The 22,410-nt window shown below is 37.3% G+C and overlaps 2 protein-coding genes across 6 annotated transcripts; both read left to right on the forward strand.

Moving 5' to 3' along the window:
• The first annotated feature begins 422 nt into the window (after positions 1–422).
• On the forward strand, positions 423–12,818 carry LOC131771023 (sensory neuron membrane protein 2-like). 2 transcript variants are annotated; one of them, XM_066169937.1, is made up of 10 exons: positions 429–562; positions 3,920–4,016; positions 4,164–4,198; positions 6,777–6,960; positions 7,401–7,484; positions 7,977–8,132; positions 8,680–9,412; positions 10,040–10,458; positions 11,043–11,231; positions 12,058–12,818. In XM_066169937.1, the coding sequence occupies exons 4-10, from the start codon at positions 6,799–6,801 to the stop codon at positions 12,187–12,189; spliced, it is 1,875 nt and encodes a 624-aa protein (XP_066026034.1). In that variant the 5' UTR covers positions 429–562; positions 3,920–4,016; positions 4,164–4,198; positions 6,777–6,798; the 3' UTR covers positions 12,190–12,818. The 2 variants fall into 2 exon arrangements, with proteins under 2 accessions (XP_058942760.1, XP_066026034.1); XM_059086777.2 differs by lacking the exon at positions 3,920–4,016 and having other exon boundaries at positions 423–562.
• A 3,425-nt stretch (positions 12,819–16,243) lies between these two features.
• On the forward strand, positions 16,244–21,990 carry LOC131771015 (uncharacterized). Of its 4 annotated transcripts, none has more exons than XM_059086766.2 (7): positions 16,244–16,565; positions 17,556–17,642; positions 18,220–18,375; positions 19,251–20,037; positions 20,376–20,794; positions 21,240–21,443; positions 21,687–21,990. In XM_059086766.2, exons 1-7 carry the CDS (start codon positions 16,404–16,406, stop codon positions 21,816–21,818), a joined length of 1,947 nt encoding a protein of 648 aa, XP_058942749.2. In that variant the 5' UTR covers positions 16,244–16,403; the 3' UTR covers positions 21,819–21,990. The 4 variants fall into 4 exon arrangements, with proteins under 4 accessions (XP_058942749.2, XP_066026071.1, XP_066026070.1 ...); XM_059086767.2 differs by having other exon boundaries at positions 16,548–16,624; XM_066169974.1 differs by lacking the exon at positions 21,687–21,990 and having other exon boundaries at positions 21,245–21,299.
• The last annotated feature ends 420 nt before the right edge of the window (positions 21,991–22,410 follow it).

The following is a 22,410-nucleotide window of genomic DNA, read 5'->3' on the forward strand; positions in this document are numbered from 1 at the left end:
ATGAAACCAACCATTATCCAATTAGATGTCTAAAAAAAACGGACATGGCTCAAACACGCCTGTCAATTAACTGTTAGTGAAGAAAACAACCAAAATAAAATGACAGGTGTATTTCCTTGTGGTAAATAATTCTTATTACGGAGAGAGCTTAAACAGTTTTACCGAAGGAAATTTCGCTCTAGTCTTACAGAAATTACGCGTCAAAAACCTGTTTCGTGGAATTAAGAAGTGGTTTCGAATTACGTTTTTAACGCTGGATAACTGACCGTTCACAGCGTCTGTTTGAGAATAAGTCGGTGCTTCGAATACATCACCTTGTAAGCCAAAACGACTTTTGTCCTCCCGATAACGAGGCTTTAATTAGGCGACCAAATAGTGTGCTTCAAGCCGAGGCTCTTTAGAAATCAGGGAAGAATTGTATACAGACTTGATCAAAACCTCGTTACCAAGCTTAAGTACAGTTGTTATTTTGGTTTTGCATCCTTGACAACTGAAAATCCTTATATACGAATCCATTTTTAAGATATTAAAAGGCCTCCTCAAGGAATCTCCAGGGCGAAAGGTAAGATTAACAAATAAATCATAACTGAGGGAAAACTTTTTTTCTCGAGCTTAACCTTCAATATGAAATGCTTATTTATTCAGAAACGATTCTGCATAGATCACTTTATGTTGACACACATTCGCTGAAATCCCTCCCATGTTTCAATGGTAAAGGCTCTCAAATGATTGTATTGAGAGAAAATTTAGCTAAGGTGATGCATGTTATAGATGCTATTCTAAGACGTGCTAAGTTTTCTCTAACATCAATTTTTAATCTTTACGAGAATCGAAAGATTAATTCAAGAAAGTGAAATGTCCGATCCACCCAGATGAAAACCTACACCATGGATTTAGAATTAACCGATCGAAATTAATTCCTCCGTAAAGGAAAAAAGTGTTAAGGCGAGAGTCAAAGCCAGGAACCATCTTCAAAAGGGGTTTTATAAACTTGTGTTTTAGCGTTGGTGAAGTTAAGACCATCTGCTTTGTCAGCTTTTGCCGTTAAAGGGCTGATTACTTTCTTCGACACAGCGGGTAGTCCCAACTTTTATTTTTACCGAAACAAAATATTACTCACTTTCCCACGAAATGTTGCACTAATCGAAATCGCTTTAAGAAATTATCATGTCCGCCTTACTTTCTGCTTCAAGCATTATTTATTTTCTTTGGTTAATTAATTCAATTCGTTTGTTAGGGCTAAGGAATATTAATTCTTACAAAATTTCAGTTAAGAGACCAACTTTCAATAAATGTTTATTTTGAAGGAACGAGCCAACCATTCCTAAAGAAAAAGTAATGGAAAAAAGAGTTTTCTACGGTTTTGATGATGTAGCAATCATTCTGGAAAATTTAGGGTGATCGTAAATGTTTTGCAACAATTACTTATTCCTGAACATTCGAAAACCGGAATTATACTTCATCCTTAATTAACGGCGATAGAAATACGCTAAGCACCTCTTTCTTGAATTATTGTTTCTAAAAAATAAAACACTTTGAAATTACTCCTCTCACTTTTTTTGAATATATTTTGTTTGCTTCTGTACCTTCGTTACCAAAGCAACCAGTTGGTGAACAAATATTTGCAGAATAGTAGCGGCTGCGAATATTATCAACTTAACAACTGAATGTTCCAAACACGGTTTAAAGCTTCAAAGTTACAGGACCAGACACGCTTCAAGTTAACAAAATTACCAGTAAAACTGGCGAAAAATGGGTCAAACTCATTTTATCGAGACGTTAAATCCACGCCTTTCCAAATTATTAGCATGTTATTTTTTAAATTATCAAAACGGCAAAGGAAAATTGGAATTATTAATTGTGAAATGTTTCCTTTTTATTTTCGTTGGTGTGTCAAATTTGTTTAATTGCTAACACAAGACAATTCTAATGATTAAATACTGTTTCATATAACCTGAATGAAGTTGTGCCGTTTCGAACAAAAAGTATTTCTCTTAACGCCATCTTCTTTACTTTGGAGTCTAATGTACTGAGCTGAGAGGAATTTTGCTGACTCTGTATAAGCATATAAAGTTGCACATTGCCCAATCTTTTTCAGCGCAAACTTGTAGATCCGATTCTTTTCTTACCTTTCAACCATTGTAATTTATTTACTGAGATAGATTGTGCAAATTTGTTTTGAATTCAAATGACGGAATTAAAGAATTCACATGGAAATTTTTAAAATATATCTATAACCATCATGATTGGCGATGTTTATTCTAAGCCACCCTTTTTCTTATTGGTATATCCTTGTTTCCTACATGTTTGTCTTCTCTAATCAGCCATTTTTGTTTTTTAAGTTACTTTGCATGAAAAGAAAAGTCTTTGCGGAACTGGAGCCGGTTCAAATTAAAATGTGTTTCATGTACCTCCCCTTGTGACCACGAGCTTTATAATACTATGTGTTTCCCAAAAAATATATTTCAAAGGTGCTTCCTTGTCCCAAAAAGCATCCATCTCTTATATTGGGAACGATCGATTGCATCTAGAATTAAGAATGTAAATCAGTTCACCAGAAACTCTTTATTCCTCACCAGAAACTGTGCTGAAGATGATTGAAATTAACAGCTTTGCTGCACGTTGCAAAAAAAAAAACCATCGTGTATTCAGAGATGTCGTAGTCATCAGTTTTTTTTTGGTTTTTTTTTTACAGATTTCAGGTAACAGTCAGATTTTTTTCACATCGAGCCCTACTATCCCATGAAGCTAACATTGCTCATTTTTTATGATAATCATGGTAGTTTTTAGTTCTGATAACTGAGAAATCAAGTAAGGTTTTACGTTATCATATTTGATTGTCCTTGACTAGTAGTCCTAAGAGAGAATATTCCTCTACATATGCTTCAGTACCAAAGCGAACCAGCTGCACCCGAACAAAGTGTCTTTTTCATTCACCCGATCATGTTTCCAAATGGAAAGTCGCTGCTGACGACAAAGCACGTAATTAAAAAAACTCAGTTATGAAAGTCTAGACGATACAAAAAAAAAACATTGTTGCTTTTTCGCATAAAGTAATGACTAAATTCGATTCTCTCTCAAATAGATTAAGATATGTAGTGAATACAATCAGATTCGAACTAATACATTAGGTTGTCGTGAAATAAATGCGGCTATTTCCCGCGAATATTGAACCGGAACTTGACTGAGCGTAGGAGGTATTGAATTTTTTAAGAGCAACTTTTATTAAAATATTGATGATATATGAAAATTGAGGAATACATTTCTGAATTTTAAGAAAGGAAAGAAGTCAAGTTAATCCGCTTTTAAGTGCAGTTAGGACTTTTGAATTGCTGCTCATTTAGTAATTGAATATAAAAATTGCGGTTTCCATCCCACAGTGTTACTTGGTTACGATGCAAATCATACAGCGAAACTCGATCACGAAGGGAACACACGGCAAACACCATTCTAGGTTATGTACCAACATAAAAGCCATCTTCGTTCACCAAAACATCGAGGTTCATCGCGATTCCAAACAAAATTATTCATTGAAAGTTTGATTTAAAAAAAAAACTCATTTTGCAGCAACAGCTTTTGTTAAATGTCGGAACCTAAATGGCTTGCTTCGATCTGAATCCTATGTTTACTAAATATAATTAATATAATTTTAACGTCCTGCCACTCTTATATACAACTAAGACAACTGGACATTGTTACGAATATTTAGTCCCTTTTTTACCGTATTTAAATCGTCTTCTCTGAACAACAATTCGTGGTCTACATGATATTATTTACACATGGAGATTGTTATTACAACCCGTATTTTTAAAAATAGGTTGTTTAATGAGTATGAAAAACTGCATTGAAAGATGGCTTCAGGGTTTTCCATTTGATACCGAGGGAATTAGAGAAACATTTCCATTTATTCCTTGAATAGCCAGCTGAGAATTGTGAAGTTTCAAAAGACGTTGCCGAGGACACGTGCATTAGTTATTTTCACCCTGATCTGTCAAAAGTGCAGGTGGTCAAATAAGGTATGATTCATGTTAGCTTTGGTATAAGTACGAGCTGTAAAAAAATAATGACGGTTTATTGACTCGCCCGGAGCGCGTTTCTAATCGACATGCACAGTAACCACACGAAACTCGCTTAAATCTGACAAAACTACCTTTCTCTTGTAGCTACCGAGGGAAATCAACGGATTTTAAAAGGCAAGGTACGTTTGCCCCATCGTTTATGTGCTGTCAGTCCAAAGATAAATTGCTTCCTTTCCAGTCATAGAATATTTTCATGAAGAGCAATTTCGCAAAGGATTTCTTCGTTACTTTAGTCATATGCTAAGAATACAAAAGGTAGGTAAATTCAGCACCTTTGGTAGTAAATCAACGACAGAAAGAACCGCACAATGACAATTGTGGAGAGGAAGGAGAGTCTAATATTGAATTAGAAAAGACGACCGAGTTCATGCGCAATGCAAATAAACATGCTTTCCGCTGGGGGAAAAAACAGCTAAGTGAGCTGATAAATTCACCATCTCCGTTAAGTTAGCTCGGACATCAGTATCAATTGCAAAAAAACATTTGCGATTTTCAGGTTTTTGAAAATCACTTTCAGTTCATACATCATAATCGAACCGCGTAATATTCCAAAAGGCCAAAGTTGTTGAAGCCTATTTGTTTTACAGCTTGCAAAGTGGGTTCAATTTAAAGAGACTGGCATTGCGGCGTCAAGGTTGTCTTCAGTTCCAAATATACGGCAATTTTTCAGCTGTCACTGTTTGAATTAGTTCGAAAGACGATTAGATCTTCAGTGACACCGATCCAAATTATTAAACGAATGTTTGATGAAAGAAGAAAAATTTTAACCCACCAAAGAACAAAAAACTAAGAAAGCGTTTAATTTCATGAAATGCTCAGCGAGAAGGAACTTCTCAGTTCCCAAATGCAATTACCCACTTCTTTTTTAACCATGGCAATAACCCTGACCAACAAATTGAATCAGCTCAGAATTTTCGTCGTTTTGACAAAGAGATAGATTTGTATTGGACTAATGCTTTAGAGACAAGTAGATCTTCTGAATTACAGAGAATTACTATTTCTTCAAAAACACTCAATTGACTGCATTTTCGACAGACCTTTTTCGAATTAAGCCATGATCAAATCATTTTCGTGCAGTTGGCGTCTAATCACATTTAATTCTAGTGCTACATATTTTACCGATTCCGTTAGAATTTTTTCCTCTCCAGTACAGTTATTCTTTTAAGCGGACAATGTACTTTTGCTTGTGGTTTGAGATGCAGATCATCTCTTGAATCGATTTCCTCGCGATTTACCCGGTTCTATTCAAGTAGCCCTGTTCATGTAGCACTGTAATTTCCGATTAAAGGCATCAGTCTTCTGGCCAAATGCAAATCATTCTTCTGTAATTATTTATCAGCAAGGTCTTGAAAACTTCCGGCCTTTATCGCAGTGACGGTGAGCTTAGAATTAAGACTCGTTAAGGGGTTCACTTTCGTAACTCCAGCCATGCCAGCTTTTCACTCTAACGAGGTTTTGGAAAACGTAAACCAAAGGCTTGTTTTTTTCCTCTTCGGTCGGTGGAACTATACCATGCAAGTCATCAGGTTATATTAACATGGACATCGTTGCTTTCTAAACGATTCTCTTGTGTAGGCATTTACTTTTCGGCAGCTAGGTATATGACGAGTTCACGCATAATTAAAACCATTCAAATGATGAACTACATAAAGAATTATGACAGCATCAAAATAGGCTCTCTTTATCTACCAACCTTGTGAAGTCTATGTTGTCAACTGATATTTCAGCAGGAATTGTCGCCAATTTAAAAACAAAAACAAAAACAAAAGCAAAAATAAAAAATTCAAACATTAGTTTGACAGGGTCCGTGTGTAGGGAGGTGCCACGAGCCCCTTTTGAACCTTGTCAATATTTCCATCCTTGGCTGCCTCAGTTCCTCTTTGGCATTGATTACTTTGTTTTCTTAACATAATGATTTAATTTTTAGTGGGTTTTATAAACTGAAAGTAATTTTTGACTTTGCTCCTTTGAAACACATATGTAAATTACTCGACATGTCATAGTGAGCTTGACATATCGTAAAATTGCAGGATTGAACTCCTCGGTCGCTTTCCTTGGGAAAATATCATTCGAATATTGAAAATTTCCAGATAACTATATTCAAAATAAACTTGCAGCCGATCGATTTACGACCGAGCTGTGAGAGGCAAGGAAAAAATTCGGTGTTGAGCTTCTACAAAGAAGTTTAAGATAAATGGATAACAGAAATCTTTTGCAATCATTCCTACCTGTGAGTCAAAGAGATATATCGAGCATTTGCAGAGACGGCAAATGGTGTGGTGCGTTCTTTTTCAATAAAAAATCATTTCTTAAGGCAGGAAACAAATGTTTTGTAACTAGCCAAGTAGAACGCTTATCTCTATCCACTTTTGCCAATAGGCACAGACACAAAATGGCGTGGAATAGATCAATCTAGAGAGTAAACAGCATCATAAGCAGCCACTTTACAATATATCTATGCTGATGTTTTTTTTTTTTTTCTGGTTCCACCGTTGGACCGATATTGAATTGAATTGCGTGACGCCTGTCGTGGGTGGAAGAGGGAAGTGGCAATGATTTGTTTGCGATAGAAAATTTTAACGATTTTAACGTTATATTCCAATTTGAGTAACCAGTGAATGGACGTTGAAAACTTAGGGATTTACTGACGCTCGAATGATTGAGCACTGACAGATTAATTCAACGCGTCCCCTTTAGATTAAGGAAACAAGAAATAACCATGTGCAGCAAGAAAGTTGCCGGAGTGGCCCTGCTCATAACAGGGCTCGTCTTGGTAATAATTGGTGTAATCATTGGACTCCTACTACCGAATGCAGCTCAGAAGAAAATTGAAGAATCAGTTTGTGTGAACGGCAAGGACAGCCCAGGATATGAAAGATGGGTGAGTGTTTAGTGTATTTTACTGATGATAATCTCAAAGCGCTGATCCTGAGAGCGGGGTGCATTCCAGAGTTTGGCCTGCATTCCGTACAGTCAGGGTAGTCAAACTTTTATCTAGGGAATCTTGATTCGTACTAAAGCAAAGAAATGTCGGTCCTATTTACGAAGTGCAAGAAAACCTCACCCACGGTGAAAAACAGATTTGGAAATTATATTCGAATATGTCAATTTCAACCGTCCAATTCCAGTCCAATGAGGTGGCGAAAGAAGCAATGCCTCAAGCCATGACTTTTATCAAAATGTGTTTAATGCGTTACTCTTTGTTATAAGATTTGCCATTTTCTTGGTTTGAACAAAAAGCGAGAAGAGATCTAGATATTTCATGATTTTTCGACCTCCCAGTCAAGCTATTCAACGGTAAACACTATGTTTTATCTCCAGGAGGGCCCCAGTCATTACACAACAAGAGTCTACTACTGGAATATCACCAACAAAGATGGATTTCTACGAGGAGAAAAACCACAGGTACAATTAAACGAAAATGACCGTGTGATATGAAACATATTTTGCTACTCCTCGTGAATTCAGGAGAACTAGTTATTTTATCCCGTGGTCCCACTGTTATCACGTATGTCGTGTGAGAGTGTGGACATGCCTCCCTGATGCTCATCAGTTTGAGATAAATAAAGATTTGGATAATCTGGTAGAACATAACTTTGCTTCACAAGGACAGCACAATCTAAGGGAAGTTTTCATCTGACCGACCTGATTGCAACATTGCTTTTTTTAACAATCATGGTGGACATTGGTCTCATGACAAAAGAATTATTTCACATAACCGTTTTCTTTTGAAATTTAGGTTTCCCCAGATCTTCACCCAATCCAACTACGAACCTTATAAATAGCTCAGTAATTAAGTAAGAAAGGCTTGTAGCTTTCCATCCGTAGCTTTCTATTAATATTACCAAGTTAGAATTTTTAAGAGTCACTTTGCCCAGTATTTTGTCTTCAATTTAGCTTCGTCAAGCAGGTCCGTATGTCTACAGTATAACATCAAAGCAAATTGACGTGAAGTTCGAAGGTGCAAAAGTTACAAGCAAATCGTTCGAGAAGGCTGAATTCAACAAGACACGTACCAGAGAAGAATGTCCAACATGTGGCAAAGACGATGAGGTTCGTTCTAATTTAAGAGCAATCTTAACGGATAGGAGAAGCGGTGTTGTTGTAAAATGAATACAAGAACCAATTCCAAAAAGAAACGGTTTCAAACCCAAACCTTAACATCACCCTTTGTTGACCATCTTAAGAAATAAAACAACTCGACAGGACAATTAACTCACTAGACAAGCTTGATTTCTCTCTGAAAGTTCCTGATAAAGCCAACTAATATATTTGAGTCACCAGTAACTATCTACGAACACGGCATCAAAGCGTCCGTAATCATGGAAAATTTAAAATCAGCGAAAAATAAAGACCATTTCTACTAGAAAAATACTACCTTTACTCCTACTGTTGGTTGCAAAAGAGATTACGATTATGGAAATGATGATAACGATAATAATAGTAATAATAATAATATTAATTACAGTGATCGTAAGTGGAATGACAAAATAGCAAGATAGTGTTTATGATAATAGTAATTATGATAATAATAATAATATAGATAATATAAAGATAATAGTTCCAATCGCCTTTGTTCAAATTATAATTTTTTTTTCAGCTAACAATATTGAATGCAGGTTACCTCGCCAAAGGAAAGGCACTGAGCCAGGCTCTTATACCCCTCGTGATGAACGTATTGTTCGTCGGACTTCAGAAAAGTCTGAATGATAGCGATATTCTCCTCCAAATGGGACTCACCGAAAATCAGCTAAACTTAAAATACCCATCGAACCCTGCTTTTGGCTCCTGGATCAATTCCTCTCAAAGTTTTTCGTCTCTACGAAAAAACTACTCTGTGGTAGAGATGAACGGCTTATACGGTGCATTTCGGAACGTATCGAAATTCGGACCATTTACAGACACACCACTGCTAAAAAAATGCCTGAACGGCAGTTTGGTCAGTATACAGTGCGGTCTTGCGTTAAACTTGAAATTCGTCTTGAAGGAACCTAAAGCTGCAGCATTTATACAAGAATTGTTGTGTCCAGATCTGAACTCATCATGCTTCAACACCTCAAGTATTCTCATATATCAAGCCCTCGGCGATTTCATCGATGAACTTTCTAAATATGTCCTTTTTTTTCTGGAAAAAAATAACTTTGGGGCGACGACCACTCGAAATCAGAATGACTTGACAATTGGGTATGTGCTACGGTTACCAAGATACCCAACCGGAATACCTATCCCAGGGATAGTAACCTCACATGCCAATGAAACTGAAGCCACGAAGGTGGCAACAAGCTCTACATTCCACACCTGTGAATCCACGGGAGACAGATTTGCTTTTGCAGGTAAAGTTTGGGAACAGCTTTCTTGCTCAAATATCTTCACGGCATTTTCAAGAGGTTGAATTCAACATCGTTGAATTCAACATCGTAAGTGAGGAGGAAGGTTTTTAGGCTGAATATGGAAAAATATGTCTTATTTACGCCAGCCTCTCCTTAAGATTTCCAAAGTTGTTTGTCAAATTCAAGTTATGTAAAACACTGATTCCACTGATTCAAAGAACTTCAAACCAAGCCTCAAATTAGGTTAGCAAGCTATCTGAGGGGGCTTTTTGCGATGAAAGAAAGGTAAGTTACAAAAAAAATTTTCTCTTTGCGCAAAGCAGAAATTATCCTATTTCTGAAGGTGACTTTGCGGACTCAAAGCTTTAGTGGGAATAAGTATTTTGGCCAAAGATAAAACCTTCTCCCATCGAAGTGGCTTCGCCATTTTTAAAAAGAGTTGGAGAGCTATGGCGACCTCAAACATTACATGATCCGATCAAATATGTCTCAGGTTCATTAGAAGATTTTCTTTTTTTATTTTTATACCCGAGCGATTCAAAATAAGCCCTGGCCACTTGAATTGGACTTTTCAGGGATGTATGACTTGCTTGAGCGGAATAATCACTCTTACTTTCTTTTGTTTCTTAGCGGTAGGAGGTGAAAGTACAGTTAGTACCAATCTATATCCAGATGCGTCTAATGAACAGCTCAAGGTTCGTGGCTACTACACACAATTTCCTGGAAGGAAAAGTTTAAAAGCTTGTTCAACCAAGTACGCTCCAACCAAAAACAGCTATGAGATTTTCATTTCTCATTTCCGTTTCCCTGTTCCTGTCAAATACAAAGAGGACGTCGAAATACACGAAATTCCAATGCACAAATACTTATTGGATGAGGCTGCAGTTGAGGTAAATAACGTGACCGTGTTCACCAAAGGTGTTTTTGATGTGAGCCGGGTTTTGGAAGGTCCCATCTACGCCAGCCTACCGGCATTTCTTTATGGAGAAGAGTCTCTTCACAAGGATCTGGGGCTTGATAAACCTACTGCAGACGAGCACGAGTCCCTGGTAAGTTTATGTAAGGTATCGAGATCATTTTATCAACTGATCGGTAATCGATCGATTAAACTGATTGTTTGGGTAGGAAACGTCCTGATTAGGAGTGCTGTCTATGGCACAGACAGTAGCTACCTTTTGGATCGTTCAAAGCAGTTATATCTTCGCTCCATTTCCGTCTGTATTACCTACCTGGTCTTAAGAGTAATATAGTCGCATATTTTGCGCATTCCGTTACCCTAATACGGTAAATGGTGCAATATTGAAATAATAAATACTTAGCAACGTACGTCACCAACTTTTCATTTCTTGCCCACTCTTTGAATCACTGCTGCACAAAGGACATCCGTTCGAACGGGAGTTGGCACATGTCCATGTTTCAAATTCAAGCATGTTTCTAACTTATCTTACTTGCTTCTGATTAAGGAGGCGCCTCACCTATTGGTGGGATTTCTAGATCTTTCGGTGAGATAAAGGATTAACATTTAATAAAAGGAATATCTGAAAAGCGAAGGAATCGATATGAACTAACCTTAGCTAGCTTAATTGATATGGATCTTCACCTCGGTTAACCATAGATATATACTTTGTCCTAGCTGAGTATTGAGCCGATATCTGGGAGCGTTATGCAACTCAAACTTCGTATCCAACTGAATGGAATATTATCAAGTGACTTGTCACCTCCCGGCACAAATGTGACCTTTGTTAACAAATTGATTCCTATGTCGTGGACGGAAATAGAAGCAACCATTGATGCAGACACGGCTAAGGAATACAGCTCACAGGTAAATGAACGAATAGGACTCCTAAAACGATCCATTCTTTTGCGTTATGGAGCCCAGTCCAAATGGTGATACTCATTTCATGGGCATGGTTTCCCACTCGAACCAATAGATAAGATGTATACACATCGCACCGCCCTCGCTCTAGATCAGTATGCTGCAGCACCTAAAAACAACAATTTTAATAAATCATGAACAATCAAACCATAGAAATATGCATACCTTGAAAATCTATTTTCATTCTTCCCCTTTTACAAATGAGAAAAAGGAGAACTCGTCCACATTTTCATCAATGCGATCAAAACTCTGACGTTCGTCATCGTTAACGGGGAGGGGTGCAAATTTATGAGAAAAAAAAAGAGAGAGACGGAGTTAGCGGCGTGGCCGACTATCTCAAATCCTTCATCACAATCCTCACAATCTGATTTTTTCCCGGTTTTCACTAGTTCAACTCGTTTTTATGCTTTTGTAGCAAGCCAACTGGTTTGCATTCTTCGGGTCGAAATTTAATTAATTCATGTCCTTTTTACTCAAGTTATCTACTTCTCTTTTGATTTATCTATTTACGTACGATTTTGCCATTCTTTAAATGTATCCATCTAGGACAGATCAGATTTATATCGAACCTGGATGGAAACATCTCAAAGTTTGCTTGATTTCTCGGTATAAGAAATGCACGGCTAGAAAAGGAGCAATATGAGATGGAATTCCGTACAAGCCTATTTTGTGTTCTTTTGTTTAACGGTGTTATAAATTTTCCTCTATATTTGTGTACCTTACTGCGATGATAATTATTCTGGAAGAATTTATCATCTCTCTGTCATTACAGGTGTTTGGAAGCCTTCGAATGTCGTGTGGTTTACTCGTGTCCTTACCTGTGATTGGTGGGATCCTTGTCATTGTTGGTGTGGTTTTAATTCTCATGGCTGTCAAGAAACCCGACTCTGTGACTGTAGCTTGAGCTTTCCGTCTAGGAAGTGTAAATTAATAGTGCGAGAATTTCACATGTAATATTTACACTTGATTGTTCCTTCCAAGCTTAGCTACCATGGATTGCTACCGTTTCCTATACACGTCTTTCAATTTCTGACACTTTTTACGACTCGACTGCTAAAACTACATTTAAACATAAACAATCTACCCTCTCTACCCTTTAAGTATAAATCCAATTGGATTTACCAAGTTTTACAGATTTTTTCTTAAGAGTCTTATTTGATAAGACAAATCATGAGACCATGGAAAGAGAACTACTTTTTTATAGCAATAGCCATGGGAGCGACAGCGATAACGACCACAACTAACCGTTTGTAAATATTATTCCATCAAAGATGAATCATTGCTATTGTAAATACCTTGGTCTGCACCTAAGTTAACATCATCTAAAACAAATTTTATTTGGAAATCACTTATGTTGAATCAATAGCTTAGTTTTAAAAAGGCTAAATGTGCTATATTACTACAAGCAGGAAAGTAGAATTCCCCAATAGTCGCCGAGTCGCCATTTCTTTCGCAGGAATTACTTCACTTCATCTCCTGCTCTCGGTTTTTGATATGGATCACTGCCCGTTATTACATCATTGGACGCGGCGAGGGGAAGTAAAAGTATAGGTACGAGGTTGAGTTGTTGTAAAGGTTATGATATTGAAAGCTCAATTTTGTTTTCAAAGGTTTTTTCCAAGCTCGTTGCCAGGAAGAAAGTGAGAAACTGAATAGAAAATACGGGTTTATAGCAAGAATGAAAAGAGAAGCTGAATATTTATATAAGAAAATATAGAAAATTTATCCTACTTGTTCAGACACGAAAAACACTTTTGATAAAATGTTACTGATTAAATTAACAATAAAGTGTTTTATTTCCAAACCATGAGCTTTTGTAGATTGTGTATTGATTTATAATTTTTTTGATAAGCTATGATTTAACATGTTTCTCGCCAAGAATAGCTTTATTGAGTTGAAGGGAATCCTTCCCTTTTGTCGCCCTTTTTACCTTAGTATGCTCTTAAATATTGACAATTCAGTGTATAAGCCTTCGGTTTTCAAAATGTCGTCAGGAGTTTAGGAAGGACTTAGGTCGCACATCCGCGAGGATCTTTATCAGGAAAATGAATCTCTATTTCAAACTAAGGAACGAGCAAGGAATTGACTGATAACAAAATACAAGAGCTGATGTCAACCTCAGTTACTGCTCCCACGGTCGATTGAGGCGTTACACTTCCATTATACTTGACGTTAAAGGAAAAAAACAATTGTTCTCGTTTTGTGAATGTGGTTCCCTAATACAACGGGCTAAGTTAGAGAAGCGGCAGAGCAGTGAGGGAGGGAAGGGGGGGCTTATGAATACATTGATGGTAACGTTCAAGTGCAAGAGGTACGACCTGGCGCGGAGCTGAGCCTGGAAACGCGATTAAGGATGGTTAGCAGCTGAACTGATTCTCTGGCAGACCTTCTAAACACTTCAAGGAAGTTCATTTTTCCTGTTTACATCTTCTCCAAAACGATCATCCCGTGTAAATGAGTTTTTAAGATAGAGCTCAGCTAGAAGCAATGCAGAAATTTTATGCTTGCTGTGTTTTTGCCGAACAATGAACGAAAATTATATCCGCTTCCACGAATTTCTTACACGAACCTGTAGAACTGAACTTTTCGTAGATATGTAAACTAAAGGGAAGGCATCTAACAAAAATCCTGCCACAACTGTTCCTAGATCCAGCTAAAACTTCTGTTATACCCTATGTTTTGTTGTAGTATTGTTTAGCGAACGAAAACTTCGAAGGTCTGTTGTCTTCCGTTTTTGACCTTTTCTTCAATGATTTCTTTCATTTTCTGGCATACTTATCTGGTATTGCTGCAGTGTTAGGTCAGTTTCTTGAACGTATGAGTACAGGTTTCCATACCTAACTTTAACTGTCAGTCGTCAGAAGGAAAATAATCTGTGGTGAGCGCCTTGCTAAGCGAAGGTCTTATTTAAGCATTTTTCTGCTCTGAAGTATTGTGTTGAGAGTTTCGCATGAAGGATTTCGCGTCGAGGATTTAGCGTGTTTTAAAGAATATCATTGTTGGTAGCTTTCAGTTTAGATATTGTTCACATAAGATCTAAGCGTGTAGTACAGGCTCTATTGTTTCTTGGTCTTTTTGTTCCGTACTTTAAAAGTCATCGGCTGTATCTTTTACATCTGTGCAAGGATGGGATAACGGTTACGCCGGAATACGTCGAAAATAAAGAAACTATAGAGAAATATGTTTTTTTGTCTTTGTCACGAGCGTGGGACAAAGGAAAAACTTCTTAGTCTCCAAGAGTCCCCTCATCATTCTAAGTCCCCTCATGGGAACTCAGAATTTTTCGTTATCCCACGCTCGTGACAAGACGAAAAAAAAACATCTTTCTCTATTTCTTTACTGAGCTCAAAACTTACCATCTTTCTTATTCTACGAAGAAACTATGTATGTCAGTTTCCGGACAAGAAAATTTGGATAGTGAAGAAGAAGGAATTTTATATCATTATTATTTATAGTTTCACAGAGGCAAAAATCAAGGTTTAACTTCTGGCCGAAAACGTATGATATCGATTGGCCGAAAGGACAAAGCCAATTTTTATACCTCACGACCAAAAGATTATAAACTGTTTAATCTCTAGTCCGAACTCAAACACTCTCTCCAATAAGGGAAGAACTTGTTAAATGCTAGTGGTAAAAACTCATAAACTCCTTAGGGCGAATTACGAACAAATTACCCTAAAAAAAATGATGACACACTATTTGCCTCTAGTGCCTTTTACAATTGTCAGGTTGCTATAAATTTTAATTATAAGTAAAAGGAATTTAAAAAACGGTGTATTCCTGATTCTTCACTGAAACTTTTTATATTTTAGGACCACACTTTTTTTCATGTAGAAAATTAAGATTTGCAACCTTAACCCTGCTTGCTTTCCCGCATATTAAGCGTTCCCCTTGGCTTCGCCTCGGAGAAAAAAACTTATCCCCCATGACCATTCATAAATAATTGTTGAACACATTTTGCATAACAAAGGTATATCGAGCTATACAAACAGCTCTGAAACCAAAAGTAGGAAGATGAAAAACAAAAGATGGGAGATATGAAACGTAATATTCCAGGTGAAAGCGTTTTCAAAAGTTCACCGACAGTTACAACTTTTTCTGCCATTTTTTTGTAAATTCTGTAGTCATTTACGAGTACACATTTAGACCAATACTCATAGAGAGTGATAAGATCGTAATGATACTTCAACAGTACCGCAGTACCGTCGACAATTCTAGAACCTTGTTCAGGTAAAAAAAGACTTCAGCTCGCGAGAATTCCCATCGTGTAATTTCATGATTTCAGTAGGATAAAGTGGCAAGAGTTATTACTAATTCCCCCTGATCAGAATGCCAGCCAAACGCAAGGTTGCTTCCAGCACGTGGCATGGACTATCGGGCTCGTTGAACTCGCGAAAAAAATGAGCCTCGAATCGTTGCCCTATCTTTCGACTCTTATGTCTTTTATAATTGTCGGGTTCTTTTTATTATTGGTAAAATCAATTTTAAAAAGGTGTACTCCTTATTTTCTACAGAAGTTTTTCACGTTTGTGATACTTCGATTTTTTTAAATTGCAGTTGGGTTTTTCGTTGTTTTTGTACTGAATAAAGTCGTAAGGTGACCTGCATATATAATTTTTCTCATTCTTAAGCTGGATGGTATAGCAGAACGAGTAATGACTAGCGCCTCGGGAGGCACTAAGTTTTGTTTTCTGTCGGCCTTACATGTTTACTTCGGTTTCGCCTCGATATCAAGCAGACAAGTGACGCGAATAAACAAAACAAATTCTTAATTAGGGGATTATTAGTTGATCCAATGCCAAATTCTCCAAACTAACATCACAAGAACTATATGGCAGACAGTAAGGAGAATTAATTATGATATCTTGGGAGTTAAAGGGTTTAGGAATGAACAGGAAGAACTTGTTAAGCTTCCTGCTGGCGCCTGATCGCTTTGTTCGTATACTAATTTCATCGCCTTTTATTGAAAACCTTTGAGGTCCGTACCTTTTCGATAAAAGAAGAAGCCAAAGTTAACTATTTTTTATCTCATATCTTGTTAACACACCGTTGCAAGAAATCTAAATCGTCTTTTCGCCAGCCCTAGAAAAGAAACTGAGGGACTAGATAAACTTTATCATGCATCGGAAGAAAGTGGCAGGAATAATATTACTTTTGACAGGAATCACTGTGATAGCCCTTGGCCTCGTCATTGGATTTGTAGCACCAAATATGGTGCAGAAGAAAGTTCAGGAATCGATATGTGTCAACAGCAAGGATAGTCCGGGCTATAAAAGATTGGTGAGTGAAATTTGTGTCTCTTCCATGATTGAAATATTGCCTTCAGCTACACTCAAGAGGTAGGATGAACATAAAAAACAACAAATTCTGACGGTAAGGCTCAAAATATCCAAATGTTCTCTGTTTATACAAACATGCGGTTGCTTCCTGAAACAATTAACTTTTTCCCCCGCAAATTCGGTTGGTGATAACGAGTCGCAACTGAAGCAAGCAACTTTCGCTAGATTTTTGTTTCAAAACTATCATTCCTAGAAACGTTCGTAAGAAATGGATTATCATTGTATGTGAACTGCATAAAAAGGTGACAGCTGTCATAAAACTGGCTCGGTTTTAGCATTGTTTTTCGACCAAGCACTACATCTCAGAACTCAGTAAATTTATATTTCTCGCTAAGTAAAGAATAATTTAAAAATGCAAAATATTTGAATTTACAGAAGTTCATTAACAGCGCATAACCGAAACTAAATAACGCATTAATGTCGCTTTCAAGACCACAATTAAGCGACTCGGTCGCCTGCCGGCCGATAAACTAATGTTTTCATGTCAAACTTTGATCATCTCTGTGTTTTCGAAAGAATCACTTTTAGTTTCCTATTAAGTCATGCCTTTGTTCATGATCATTGTTATGGAAAGTATTCTGTCCAAATAACTTCTTCGACTTTGACCTCGAATACAGATCAGCTCGAACTGTTTTGTCATAAAAAAGGGCCGTAAAACAAGGATAAATATCACACGCCAGGTCGATAAAAGAGAGTGGAGTGTAGAATATAGACGTTTCTGGTCAGACAAACGGCGTGAATTTGAAGACCCGGGCGGAACATCCTATTTAAATTCCGCGGCGTACACCCGCAAGTGAGAGAGAATATGAGCGTACGATTCGTATTTACTTGTTTATTAACATGAGCAAACTCGATATTTGCGCTCTCTTTCTTCAATGAAAATAGAGGGTTCACGTCTTCCCTGAGCTAATCTTTCTCATTCACTGTACAGGGGAATCCGAGTCACTTTCTAACAAAAGTTTACTACTGGAATATCACAAACAAAATGGGATTTTTTTATCGAGGAGAGAAACCACAGGTACGTAAAAAAAATAAACAAACAAAAACAGGAACAAATGTTATGCAATAAAGTGCGAATAAGTGTGGTGTCTAGATTCAAGCTAAGACTCCTGAGTGACTGAGTGACCCAGCAAAGGAGAGAACTACTAAGCAAAAAATTTTAAGAAAAAGTTAAGCATGACCTCTTGAGGTAGGTTGAAACCTCGATTTCAATCATCTAAGCCGATAAAAATCTAGTGTGGGTCTTCTAATCGTTTCATCACAGCTCTACTATTCATAACATATCATGGTAAGTTTTGGAATTGAAAAGTTAAAAAAGTACGAGTACGCCGGTCAGTCAGGACATTAACATTGCATCACACTTGATATCTGATGCATCACTCGTATCTCAGTGCATGTCTCATTGCATATCTCATTGCATCACACTAGATATCTGATGAGTAGAAAAAACCTTCCAACAATTTTAGCTTTGGGGTATTGGGAGGGAGATCCCGTACTCCGTGTTACCTCCCTTTTTCCCTTCCCACGGCTCTAAATGGAACAATATTTGATCTTCAGTACGGACCTTACAAAGAATATTATCCAATATTTTTCAGCTCAGCGAAAAGGGTCCTTATGTTTACAGTATGACATCGAAGGAAATTGACGTGAAGTTTGGCAAAGGAACAATTACAAGCAAGTCATTTCAACGAGCCAAATTTAATAGAACACTTACAGAGAAAGAATGTCCAACATGCCGAGAAAGCGATGAGGTTTGTTGTCTAAAGTATCTTTGATCATTACAATAGTAATAAGATACATGAAAAAATTTCTCAGTTCTGATTGGTGAAGATAAATACAGTTTTCAGGTAATTCAATGCAGAATAGGGTTAATTCAGTGCAAAGAAGTAACAATCCAGACTGAACAATTCCTTGAACTATTTAGCCGGCCTTTAAACTTCTTTTCGCCTCAAAGATGTGAAAATATCATTGTATATTATTGTTTTGGTCGTACATGATTGTTTTGACCGAACGCACGATGTCACTTGCAGGGTTTGAATAAATTATTTTTGCACTTGATGCGCACGCTTTGCATCTGCATAATTCTCGTGCAATTTGGAATGAATAAGCACTTAGAAATTTTTCAAAGACCATGAATTGCACTCACCCTACGGGCTCGCACAATATTTTTACTCTTTCATCAATTTTGTTAGAGTAAAAAATTTACTCGTGCTTATTTATTTAAAAAACTAAAAAGAATGAAAATAAATGAAATAGCTTGGAAGAGCTTTTCAAGATAGGTAGATCGTTTATCTAAGCATCTTTTGGTTTTCTATGTGATTGTTAGTTTTTGTAAGCTGCTTTGAGTTGTCACAAAAGCGGAAATATGACCTGTTTATCAGCTGATTATTAAGTTTATGTTCATGTTCGTCTTCTTATGTAAGATCTTTTTTTTTAACATGATAAGTTTCATTTATATCTGATTCTTCCCACAGTGCTCGTTACTGATAATCGGTATCAACTTTGGAAGTGATTCACTTCTATCCCACAGAGGAGACATACCGAACGTGTGGTAACTTCTACAATATATCTCTAATTGTTGTTAGTTCGATGTTAATCTGGTCTCTTTTCTTTTGCTCTTAATCAGCTAACGATCTTGAATGTTGGTTACCTTGGTATAATGCAAAGAGTTGGATCTGCATGGGAATTCAGCTTCGCTTTCATTCCGATGATAATGAACATCCTGTTCCTAAAACTCAGTGCAACGACAAAACTAAACAAGACCTCCATTCTGCTTGAAATGGGAAAAACACACAATCAGCTGCCTCTGAACTCATCATGTTATCCAGCGTTTGGTTCTTGGCTCAATTCGGTTCCTAAATTTTTCCCACTGCGGAAAAACTACACGCTTAAGGAGATGAACGGTTTATACGGTGCATTGATGGATCCTTCCAAATTTGGACCATTTGATAATCCAAAGCTTCTGAAAAGATGCCGAAGTGGAAACATAACTGAAGATTGCGGTCTTGCATTGAACTTATTGGCCTTACAGAAAGGTGAAGGGGAAAAACTTGCTGCGATTAGGTCCGTAAGAAACATACTGTGCCCAAACAAGATAACATCTTGTTTTCCTGTTCCATGTATTTTTTGCCCAAGTTTCTTAATTATATTAAGAGCTGTGGGCGAATTCATAATAGAGTTGTCCAAGTATGTGCTTTGGTATCTCGATGATAATAACTACGGGCTTACAACAACTCGAAGCCAGGATGAATTATCTCATGGTTACGTGATAAAACTACCGTTACCGGGTCATCCATTAGGGATACATGTACCAGGCCCAATCAACTTGGATACCAGCGAAAAAGAAGTGATCAAAGCGGGAGGGAACTCGACCCTGTACACGTGTGAGTCACACGAGCCATTCAGTTACGCAGGTAAACTTGCCACATTTCTTATTTGAGTATTGTGCATAAATGTAATGTATCAGTGTCTTAATTTTCCATAATAGGCAATAAGCTTAAGAACTTTCAACACTAAAGAACCACCAAATTCTAGCTGTAGACGTGGAAAAACACTTTGTGATTTCTTGATTCCAAACAGCTCCTGCATATATACTCGGAGAGCATTGGAGCACATTTTCAAAACTTTCCGTCGTGTTGAAAAAGAAAAGAGAAAAATATTACCTGACGTTAGCTTTGCGTGTGCTCTCTAATTGATCATAGGCACCGACCAATCACTGAATGTATACGTTCTATTTCATTCTCTCTTTTAGCAATTAATGGTAAGAGTCGAGTTAACAAGGATTTCTACCCAAATGCATCTTCCGATCGGCTGAGGGTTCGAGGCTATGGGTATCAATATCCAGGTGTCAAACACTTGAAAGCTTGCTCCGCGATATACACTCCAGCGGCTAAGAAATACGAGCTTTTCGTATCAACATTTCGCATGGCTGTTCCCATCACTTACAAAAGAGATGTCAAAATAGATGACATTCCGATGCACAGATATGTGATAAGTGAGTCTGCAGTTGAGGTAAATAATATGACCGTGTTTACCAAAGGTGTTTTTGATGTCAGCCGAGTATTGAAAGCTCCCATCTACGCCAGCCTTCCAGGATTCCTTTACGGCGAAGATTCCTTGTACGGGGACTTAGGTCTTCCCGTTCCCAACGAACAAAAATATGGATCTTCTGTGAGTATAAATATCTACACCTTACTCGATGAAGTATAACATACAAGTTTAGCCAGGGTTCTTAACACTTTGGAGAAAAATCTTGTTCCGTGAAGAAGCCCTTTCATTTCAGAAGTTCTCAATCAATTTTAAACCATCTCCATCCACCCACCTCCCTTGATCGATTGATCGATGTTACACTGCAGTTGTAAGGTGAGAGACAGAAACGTCAGCATTGTGCTGGGCGAGGGAGAGGATGTGAATTCCGAGAGGATCCGTCGAGAAAAAAAACAAAGAGTGGCGAGGCTTTTGTCTTTTGAATGTAGATCATAATCGACAAGTTTTGTTTATTGAAAATGGTCTAAATGTGGTTTTCTATAATGCCTTTTAAAACACTCTTAATAATATAATGGGATTGGTCAACCAGCCTAGAGAGATCTTACCAGGTACTTTGTTCCTTTTACAGCTTAGTATTGAACCAATATCTGGAACAGCAATGCAGCTTAAGATTCGCTACCAGCTGAACGGAAAAATCATCGCTAATTCGTCACTGTCCCCATATTACCCAGAAACTAAAAATGTGAGTTATGAAGATAAGATGATACCAATCTTGTGGACAGAAAAAGAAGCAAGTATTGATGCAATGACTTCGAAGGAGTTCCGTTCAAAGGTAGGTATACTGCATTAGCGCGGATCAAACCCTCTAGTGCGCCGTGGAGCCCTTATTAGCACTGAAAAATGTTAAGTTCATTGTTTGTGTTTCGGGAAAATTCATCTTAACATAAGACTTTTTTGCTGCAGATAAAATGATTTTTTTTAAATAAAAACACAAAACTGAACATTGAACACTGCCAGAGTTTGCCTAAGGTGCCAAACTGACCAATGCCTGTGTGACATTCAATTATTGTTTCAGGTATTGGGAAGCCTGCAACTCTTTTGTGGTTTTTTCGTGGCCTTGCCTGTGATTGGCGGCATCTTTGTCATAATAGGCGTAGTTTTCATCGTTCTGGCTGTCAAGAAGACTAAGTATGAAAGACTAGTCTGAGGGATCGGTACAGATTATAACTGCAGTTCGGGAAATCCATTATTCACTATTCACATTTGCCTGTCCGATCCAAATGTAAGGTGATCAATTCTGCTTGTAAGTCTTCCGTTTGTTATACACCTCCATTGATTTCATGTCCCCGTCCTTCGAACTGTTGCTTTTACAAAATTGAAATTGCTCAACTGAAACAGAAACATGTCAAATAAAACAAAAATTTCGTTTGATTTTTTCATCCATCATTCGCCAGACCCTACCCAGCAAGCCTTCAATACGTCTCTTTGATGAGATTTTGCTAGTTCGTGCTGAAACATGTTTATCGTGATAATTGAGAGATTAGAAATTTTATGTAATTTAATTTGTTATTAATGTTCAACTAGGAGTCATGTAGCGTGAGATCACTGATGTAATGTAAAAGTATCTCTCGGAAAGTGCCTTGATCCTGTGGGTGAAAAAATCCCTTTTACTTACACTCAGGATAAAATGACATAAAATTTCGTGTCTTAATAATCTTATAACAATAATACTGATTTTCTTTTGTAAATTTGTTGCTTGTCATCGAGGACGAACCTTCAATAAACTCGTCAAAGCTCAG

Source organism: Pocillopora verrucosa, chromosome 7, assembly GCF_036669915.1.
Source record: "Pocillopora verrucosa isolate sample1 chromosome 7, ASM3666991v2, whole genome shotgun sequence".
Lineage (NCBI taxonomy): Eukaryota > Metazoa > Cnidaria > Anthozoa > Scleractinia > Pocilloporidae > Pocillopora > Pocillopora verrucosa.

Coding starts and splice junctions, on each gene's coding strand:
- LOC131771023 (XM_059086777.2), top strand. CDS start 6,799: ATGTGCAGCAAGAAAGTTGCCGGAGTGGCCCTGCTCATAACAGGGCTC. Junction 6,961..7,400: donor GCCCAGGATATGAAAGATGG/GTGAGTGTTTAG, acceptor TTTTATCTCCAG/GAGGGCCCCAGTCATTACAC. Junction 11,232..12,057: donor CTAAGGAATACAGCTCACAG/GTAAATGAACGA, acceptor CTGTCATTACAG/GTGTTTGGAAGCCTTCGAAT.
- LOC131771015 (XM_059086766.2), top strand. CDS start 16,404: ATGCATCGGAAGAAAGTGGCAGGAATAATATTACTTTTGACAGGAATC. Junction 18,376..19,250: donor CATGCCGAGAAAGCGATGAG/GTTTGTTGTCTA, acceptor GCTCTTAATCAG/CTAACGATCTTGAATGTTGG. Junction 20,038..20,375: donor CGAGCCATTCAGTTACGCAG/GTAAACTTGCCA, acceptor TCTCTCTTTTAG/CAATTAATGGTAAGAGTCGA.